The 9,366-nt window shown below is 58.0% G+C and overlaps 1 protein-coding gene across 11 annotated transcripts in view; it reads right to left on the reverse strand.

Moving 5' to 3' along the window:
* The window catches only part of CACNA1E (calcium voltage-gated channel subunit alpha1 E), a 102,793-nt gene that overhangs the window by 76,966 nt on the left and 16,461 nt on the right, over positions 1-9,366 (reverse strand). For all 11 annotated transcript variants that reach the window (XR_001523141.3, XR_001523142.3, XM_015636484.3 and 8 more), the window contains exons 2-4: positions 9,049-9,315; positions 790-895; positions 219-358 (exon numbers count right to left, since the gene is read on the reverse strand). Coding sequence is in view for 9 of the 11 variants with exons in the window: in XM_015636484.3 (XP_015491970.1) it covers positions 219-358; positions 790-895; positions 9,049-9,315 (513 nt within the window). In the remaining 2 variants the exon portion in view is untranslated. The remainder of the gene's footprint in view (positions 1-218; positions 359-789; positions 896-9,048; positions 9,316-9,366) is intronic.

Below are 9,366 nucleotides of genomic sequence, written 5' to 3' on the forward strand. Positions count from 1 at the left end.
CCCTACAGGGAACCTCGTCCCACCCTCAGTGTCCACAGCAAAGCCAACACAGCACCTCCAGCACACGGAACCGTCCTCCCCTCCCTCATCAGGACAGCAAAACACCGCTGACAACATCAAACCAGGGCCTGTCCCCATGTCCTGGAGCTCGTGGCCTCGCCAGGATGAGCCCCCAAGCCCAACCAACCCCACCACCGGCCCCACAGCTCCCGACTCACCCGCTGAGGACCACGATGAAGTCCATGACATTCCAGCCGTTGCGCAGGTACGAGCCCTTGTGGAAAACGAACCCCAGGGCCACGATCTTAATCCCAGCCTCGAAGCAGAAAATCCCAATGAAGTAGGGCTCTGTCTTCTCCTGCCAGAGTGAAATCAGTGACCCAGTGAGAGGGGGAAGCTGAGCAAACGCAGCACCAGGAATTTCCCATCCACCCAACTCGTGTCCCATCCCACCTTCCCCAGACCCATCATCTCCTTTGGGAGCTTTCCCAGCCCTTTCTCAGCCAGCAGCAACCTCAGAAATAAAAAGAGGGTGGCTATGACACACTGAGGTTGCCCAGTCCTTCCCTACCCCTTTTTAGAGGGCTTAAACCTTCCTGAACCCTTTCCACAGAGAAGGAATATGTTATAGCAGCCCCAGGAAGGCTGGAGGAGCTCGTCCCAGAAGAAACCTCCTGTCTGGCCACCCCAAAACCAGAAGAAATTTCCTGGTAGGATGGTGTGGCTGCCCTTGGCTCAGCCCCCAGCCCACCAGCGCAGGGCAGAGAGGGATGGACACGAGGTACTCACTAATCTCCGTGACATGGGCGTCTTGTCATCCTCGGGGAGGTGCTGCTCCAGGGCCAGCACGATGCAGTTGGCAATGATGGTCGCCAGGATCATGTACTCAAAGGGGGTGGAGGGGAGTTAAGGAGCAGAGAAGAGGTGGGTGACACCCCCCAGCACCCTCCAGCCCACCCTTCACGTCCCCAGCTCGGCAGCTGCTGCTGTTTTCCCCCCGGGAACATCCACGCCCGCTGCTCTCAGGCAGGAGGGTGAAGCCCACCTTGGTGTTGTTTGGAAATGAGAGGGGGGAGAGCCCCCCAAGACCTTCCTCCGTGAAGACCTGCTGGGCCTCATCCCCTCCTCCCCGAGCTCACAGGACATCAACCAGCAGTTTTTGTTGGGATGAAAATTCCCATGGGAGAGAGATGCTACTTGTGCTAGGAGCCCAGAAGGTGGGCACGAGGTTTGAAGAGAGAACAACCAGGCTGGGTTTTGCCTGGAAGAAGTTTTGGGGAGGCTCTCCCTGCTGGCCAGGGCTGACATGTCCCTGGTTTCCTTCTCTTTTCCATCAGAAATCAGCAGGAGATGGGGCTCAGAAAGGGGAGGCAGCCCTTGTCCCAAAACACCCCCATGGGAGGAAGCACCTGCACAGCCTGAGGAGGATGGAGCATCCCTTGGGAGTCCTGGGGATGTGACCTGGATCAGCCCACCTTGTGCCCTTGCCAAGCAGCCTGTGGGCAGCAGGAGGAGCCCAGGTGGCACTGGGAGAGCTGCAGAGCACTTGGCTGAGCATTCACAGGCTCTGAGCTTCTCTTCAGGCAGGGTGGAAACTCCCTGATATCCCAGCTCAGCCACTCCCCCAAGGGCAGCAGCACCTCGTCAACAGGGTCTGGTTGGACCCTCATGAGCAATCCTGAATCCTAAATCCATGTCTGGGCCTTACACAAGCCTTCTCCAGGAGCCACCCTGAGCCAGGACTAGTGGCATCAGATGCTGGTGTCTGAGGACCTGAAGAAGGAAAGGGCAGGTTGACACCCAGAAAAACACCCCAAACTCAGCTTCCTCCTTCCTTCTGCTTCATGGGATCGAGGCAGGGACACAGAGCTCTCTCCAGCCTGGCCCACTGCCGAGCTCTGAAAACAAAGCACTTCCAAATGACAGGATGGCCGTATCTTTCCAGCTTCCCATCCATCTTGCCCAGTTCTTCACAATAAAAAGCCCTGTTGTCCTCAACAGCTAAATGTGGAGCAACACAGCAGGCAGCACACCCCTGATTCCACTCCCTCCGTGCCAAAACGGCTTTATTACTGTCACCACCAGCACCAGCAGCCACCCAGGGAGAGGACTGCCACCTTCCCAAAGCTTGTGTCTGTGGAAAGGGGATGGGACCCCTTGCCCATGAGGGAATCATCCACACTCCCACCATCCCAAGCTGGCTAAGCCCTGCCCCACCACACCAGGCTTCTCCAGACCCAGCACTCTCACGCTGACGTGTTCCAGGCAAGGAGGTGTCCTGAACACCCATCCCATCAGCCCTGGGAAAAGGGGGCATTTTGTCTTTTCCAACCTCGTCTTTTGGCCACCAGCTACAGCGAAATGCTTTCAGACAGTAGTCCTGAGCCCACAGGAACACCCAGTGTCCCAGGAAAATGGGAGAGCATGAAGTGACCATGGCAGCAGTGACGCTGGGCACGCTGGCAAGGCAGGAGGAGCAGGGATGGGTGTAGAAACAGGTCTCCAGAGAGATGGCCAGGAGAGGCAGCCAAGGAGAGCCTGTGGGAGCTGGGATGTATTCAACCTGGTACGAAGAAGAGCCAGGAAAGATCCATCCATGGCATTTAAAAGTGAAATTAATGGTTGCTACGTTAGAGGCAAACCCAAAGAGAGAGGCTCAGACCTTGCTGCCAGCCAGGCACCGAGCAGGAGCAGCTCCCTGTGCTTGGGGAGGGGGGGCCAGACTCCAAAAGTTTTCCCCAGAGGCTCAACAGGAGTGAATATTTCACTGCATGGCTCCAGCAAAGGCCACGCTCCCTCCCTGCTTCCCACCTCTGGCCGCACGCTCCATCCGACCGCGGCGCTTGGCCCAGCGCCACCAGCCTATTTGGGATCTTTTTGTATCATTTTCCTGAAAGTCTGTGAGCAATTAGCACGGCTTGAGAGACAAACAGCGTGTTAGTGGGGCGGGGCAGCAGCTCCCCAGGCACCAGGCACATTTGCCTAGATGAGAAGTGTGGGGACGGCGCGGAGATGTCCGTCTGTCCGCCCCGGCATCCCGCACTGCTCCCTGCCACAGCCACTGTTCCCATGGGTGAGACACCCAGGTGGGAATAACCCAGCTGCAGGAGCATGGGAGTTCCTGCTCAGAAGTTCCTGGGGGTTCTCAGGACCACCTGGCCCCAAAATCTGGTTCAAAGCATGAGGACGATGCACGTCTGTCACACCCCCCCTGCACAGGATCACATTCCTGCTCCACCTCCAGCAAGTGGGTGAGCAGATATTCCATGGAATCAGGGAATGGTTTCAGTTGGAAGGGACCCTAAAAACCCTTCTTGTTCTAACCTGGTATGGACAGGGATGTCTCCCACTGGGCCAGGGTGCTCAGAGCCCTGTCCCACCTGGTAGAGCCCAGAAGGGTGATCACCCCCCAGAGCAGTGACCTAAGCACGAGGACACTGCCAAAAGTGATTTCCCAAACCCTGCTGGCCCGTTTTCTCAGGAGCCCAGCCTGGGTTATGACACCCAGGTCAGCCCCATGGAAACCAGCCCCCATAGCTCCAGCTGTGCCAGGTTTTGAGGGACCAAAAGAACCTCCCAAGGGACATCTGGCTGAACTGAGGGATATTTTATCCCCCACTCTTCACTTCTGCCAAGCAAGCGTCCTCCCAGTCAGGGCTGGAGGCCACAGGACAACCCTCCACCAGCGCTTTGTTTTCTCCCACATCAGATGAATAATTACACAACCTCTCAGCTACCCAAAATGCAGAGTAGCCCTCTCCTCCCTCCAGGCCCAGTAATGAGAGCCCATCTCCCTCCAGCCTTCTCCTCCTCCTCCTCCTTCTGGCTTCTCCTGGAGGATCATTAGGGAGCCGATAAAAATAGGTTTTCTTATTGATTTATCTCCTTTACCCAATGCTCTCTCCCCTGCACCGTTGACTTGTTTCCTTAGCAACTCGGCCGATCCCTGTGCACGCCACACCTGCAGCTCCACGCTTCCCTCCTGCTGCCTTTGAGGTGGGGACAGCGACCCCAGGCCATGGGGACATCCCCCAGGCCACCTGGAGCAGGAGCTCCTTGGTGGCTCTGTCAGGAAGATGTTCCAGCTGTGACCTTCCTCTTCACCTTCCTCCCCAGAAGACCCATCTTGCTAAGCCCAGCTCCAGTCCCTGGAGATGTGTTTATGGTGCTGATGGGACAGTGACACAACCTCCACAGGAGGCTGGGTCCAAGATAAATCCCTCCCCGGATGCAGGCAAGGACAGGAGCTATGGAGAGCTCCCTTCCATCCCACCCCTTCCCAGCCCCTTCTCTCCACTCCTGGGCAGGCAGGTGGGGAAGGAGCAGAGGAGCCAGAGGAGTGAGGCCACACAGGGAATTGGGGAATTCTACCTTCAGTGCCACCAAAAGAGTGGGTTAAGAGTTAACCTCTTAACTTAACCTCTGTCCGTGCCTGCATCATCCAGGTTCCAATATCTCCTAGGAAGTCATGTCTCTATTTCCCACCTCTCCCCACAGCTCCCTGGGCACCTGCTGCTCTGAGGGGCTTTCCCTGCTCCCCAGATGAGAAAATGACCCAATTCCTACACCTGTGGACTTCATCTTGCTGGTCCCAATCCCAGCACTGCTGCCTGTCCCACACACACACGGCACCACAGGAAGAAAGATTCACCCTTAGGATGCCCCAGCCTCAGCTCCACACCCCAGCAGTAAAGAGAACACCTTCTCTCCAAGGCTGTTTTCACAGAATCATAGAATGGTTTGGGCTGGGAGGGACCTTAAAGGTCATCTGATTCCAACCCCCTGCAGTGAGCAGGGACTTCTTCAACTAGACCAGGTTTCTCAGAGCCCCACCCCACCAGACCTTGAACAATTCCAGGGAGTCCACAACCTCTCTGGGCAGGGGAGGTTTTTGGTTTCCAAGAAAAAAACAAAAGTGCCAAGTAGAGCAAAGCCTGCCAGTGGCCCTAATTCAACTCTGGGATTCCCCATCCCCACAGTACCTCCCTGGCTTGTCCCTGATGACACAAGGGATTTCCCTCCACTGATAAAATTATTCGCAGAGTTGTGGCCCCTCACGGCTGTCTCTGCCTCTGTGTCCTGCCACCCAGCGCTCCCAGCCCACCCATGCTGTGGGGAGGATTGACAAAAAGTGACATCCAGACCCCAAATCCTCCCACTTTGAACGTGAGCCAGCTGCTGTGTGCCTGCTACAGAGAGACTCAGGAGAGTGAACATGGGCTTGGGCTGCGCTTGGAGCACCCAGCCCACCTCAAATCCCACCGCACGGGCACAGGAGACCACACTCCCCCTCTGCAGCCACAGCTGCTGCTGCTTGGATGGCTCCAAAATGCAGTGCTTTGGTTTCCATCAGGGGTTAAACCGAAGGCAGAGACAGCCAGAAGTCCAACTGGGCAGAGCTGCCCACACTGCTGCCACTCCCGTAGGGATGCGGGATGCGGGATGTGGGATGCCTGCCTGCCACGTGCAAACAGCTCCATGGAGAAGCGTCTCCTTCTCCCCCACCTCACCCTGGAAATCAAATCTCTCTCCTCTCCTCCTCCTTTTTTTTTTTTTTTTTTTTTTTTTTTAAACAAAAAAGGACCACATCATGTGATTTTCCTGCCTTAACATCAGTTTTTTAACTTTGGTTGCCACAGCAACAGGATGCAACTTGGCATCACCATGACAACAGCTGCCTCTGTTTAAATTCACCATCTGACAGGCAGCCTCGCTCTCCCCGGCTGTCAAAAAGATGGACCTGCCATTACACCTACTCGCCCCTCCCCAAAAAAAAACCCTTCTAAAATCTGATGAATGGAGGGCACAGAAAACAGCCTGGGAGCAGGGGGAGGGTGGAAAAAAATGTTCCTGGGGAGCGCAAGGATGGAGCTGCCCAAGGATGGCTCGACATGGCGCAGGCTTTTCCCTTGGGAAGGAGAGACCTGGCGGAATCTGGGCTGGGGGGAAGCCAAGGTGCAGGAGATGCCTGGCCAGGTGGGGTGTGACATCAGCGGGGTCCCCAAGGGGCACTGCCCACGCAGCAGCGGGTCACAGTGAGAGCTGTGCTGAGCAAAACAACTCAGCCACTCATGGGCGTGCTTCCCATGGAGCAAAATCCCCCTGGCTGCTGGGATGGGGATGTGCCCTGGGGCTCTGAGGGCACTCCAGCTGCTCCAGGCCAGCCCAACACCAAATTTGGTCCTCAAAGGGGCAGGGATAGGTGAAATCCCTCACCACAGGGAACAGCGAGGCCCTGATGGATGTCGTCTGTCCCTGCCACACTGGGGGTAGGTGCAGTGGGCAGCCTGCAGCCAGATGCTGTCCTTGGGGACACAGCCAGAGCCACACAATGTCATCTGGCCTTCCTGGGGCGGGAGAGGGATCTTATCCAGGTCAAATGTGATTAAGCGGATGAGGAACGGAGCAGATATAGATGAGCTGCAGCCCATCTCATGTACTAACTGAATTGGAGCCTTCCAGGCAGCCAAACAAATGAAATCAGGGTGAAGGGCCTGGCCATCAGCAGGAGGAGAGCAGGCAGGAGGACAAGGCTGCGTTTCCCGAGGAGAAGAGAAGGAGATGTTCCTCCAGCCAAAACAACAGCTGCCCCATGGTTTGGGCAGGACCAGTTTGAAAAGAGCAGCTCTGGCGTAGGCAAGGCTTTCTGGGCTTTCCAGAGAGGAACTCAGCAAAGACTTGCCTCCCATGGAGCTGCATCCCAATCCCAGTTGCTCGTATTTCTCCTCCTTCTCCTCCATGCATCATCCCTATTTACACTGGGAAGCCAAACTGCAGAGGCTGCTGGTTATAATTACACAGTTACCCAGCAGATATCCAGGCCTGAATCACCAGATATTTTTAGCCCTATTACCTAGTCAACCAGAGCTGGGTGAAGAAGAGCCTCCACTCCGCCCTGAGCTCCTCTCCAGCCCCTTTGGCTTTCCTTGGTGCTGTGCCCACCCTGACCCAGGGCTCCAGGACTGGCCCATCGCCCTCCCAAGGCCAGCAGCTCCTACCCACCACAGCCAAGATCCAATGCTCTCCTCCCCATCATCCCTCACCCAGGAATGATGCCATGGGCTCCAGGCCAGGAGGCTGAGGTGCTCTCCTGGCCCTTCCAAAATTCACCAGCTGCCTGTGCCAAGCTACAACTGCAAGGATGGGAACAACCGGCCTGGCCAACCTAACCAAACTCGTCACCAAAAGGCCTTGCCCGTTCCCAAGCCCTCAAAACTCCAGTGGTGCAGAGAAACATCCAGGGTGGATGCGTTTTTCTTGGAAAGAGATGGCAGCCAGGCGGGGGATAGGCAGGAACGCTGAGCTCCCGCGCCTGGAGCACGCCTGTTCCCAGCACTCACATGGGAATATGTCACTTACTTCTGGAAAAAAAAAAAAAAAAAAATACAAAATGAGCCCATCTCCCTCATGCATTGCAAATTCCAGGGGAGAATAATGCTGGGGAGCTCTGCTCGTGTGGTGGTGGAGCTCCAGTCTCTAGGAGACAGCGGCTGCCTGGAGATGAGACATCACACCGGCACGGGACCCCAGCCCACGCCGGGAGTGCCGGGCCAGTGGCAGCACCCCAGCTCCTTCTGCCTCCCAACAAAAGCCAGAGGGGCTGGAGCCCTCCCACACCGCGCTGGAAAAGCACAAGGAATAATTTGGCATATTCTGGAAAAGCAGGCAGCCGGCCTGGCCGCTGCCCTGCAGGGCTCTGCGCTCAGCCGGAGCTCGCCACCGCACCGGCGCTCCTGCGGCCACCCACCCCGTGGGCACTGCCAGGAGGGGCAGATTCGGGGATGCCACGGGGAATTCAACCCCTCCGAGCCACTCCTTCACGCCCAGGTCACCCCCTCAAGCCTGGAGATGTCACAGCTCCCCAGGCAGGAGCTTGGCAGAGGCTCGACCTGACGTGTCGGAGCTGCAAAGGGACGATTCCCCTGCTGGGTGTGTGACCTGTCCTGCCTCCCTGGGCCTCACCTGGGGCTTTCCCCCGAGGTACCTGTTGCACCAAACCTAAGCATCGCCGCCTGGCACCAGGGAAAGCTCTCCCGTGCCCACCGGAGGAGCCAGGAACTCAACCAACAAGTTGCAGGGCGAGAAAGCGGCAGCAGCAGGAGCTGCATGGAATCGCTGCTGCAGAGCACGGCACCGGGAGGCTCCTACAGCCACAGCTGAAGTTTCCAGCCTCTCCGTGGGGGCAAAGCCCAGGGGATGTCTCGGGGGCCAAGCAGGCACCGAGGCCAGATTGGTGCGGGGCTGAGAGCTGTGGTGCTGGGCAGCAGCCAGGGGCACCCACAGGGAGGGTGGGAGGAGAGAGAGGTGCGTGGGGAGGTATGAAAGGATGGAGGAACAGGGGAAGGAGTGGGAGAGATCTGCACCCTCCACCCTGTGCTAGGAGAGGGGTCCCTGGGATAAAAGCACGTGCCAGCCTCCCCAAAAAGGGCTATGGGGCACAGGCAGGGGTTTCCAACATCCTTCCCTCTGCCGCAGGGAGGGGACAGCCGGTTCCCAGAGCCACCGTGGGGGGCCGGGGGCTGCGGGGCGAGGACGGCCGTGCCCCTGCCAGGCACGGGGATCTGCAGCAAAGAGGGCACGCACAGGAGGGACAGAGCCACCACCCAGCAGCCACTGGAGATTCCCGGGCTCCCAGGTGGCTCCGGGTGGGGTGGGGTGACAAAACTCCACAAGACATCGAGGCACAGAGAAAAGGCCACTAGCTCCCCCCCCACGCCTCCCCAGGCGCACACACAGAGCATCCCAAAGCACGCAGGGATCAGAGCACCCGTCCCTATTAGCACAGGGAGGGGGGATAATAAATCCAAACCTCAGGAGGGGCTGCGGGGGGGCTCCCGGGAGGGATGAGAAAGGGCTCAGATCCTGTCAGGAGCAGGCAAAGAGCCGGGGAGAGAGAAGGAGAAGCAGCAACAGGGCGAGGAGAGCATCCCCAGGGGCCGGGGCACCCCTCTCCGCACACCTTACCTGCCCGATAGTGCCACACACGCGTGTCCTGGGCGGCCACCGAGGCAAATCCGGGCCCCCTCGCAGGGGCTGCAGAAAGGATATGGCCAGTCGATGAGCTTCTTGGCATATTTCCTGACTATGTTCTCTTCCCCAAAGAGGAAGAGCGATCTGTTGACGGTGAAGCAGTTCTGCCGGACGGGGATGGGGTTGTACAGAGCCATAGTCCGGGCTCTCTGCGCTTTGGTTTGCTTGAAGGCTCCCGGGCTCCCTCCCGCAGGGGCAGGAGCTCCTTGCCGGCTCCGGTTCTGGTCGGAGCCCCCATCTCCGGAGCCCAGCCTGCCGGCCACTGCCTCCCCAAAGCGAGCCATCCTGGAAGAAAACACACAGGTGAGCCAAAGCAGCAGCACCGAGGCGGCGGGG

This window comes from Parus major, chromosome 8 (genome assembly GCF_001522545.3).
Source record: "Parus major isolate Abel chromosome 8, Parus_major1.1, whole genome shotgun sequence".
In the NCBI taxonomy this organism is placed as follows: Eukaryota; Metazoa; Chordata; class Aves; order Passeriformes; family Paridae; genus Parus; species Parus major.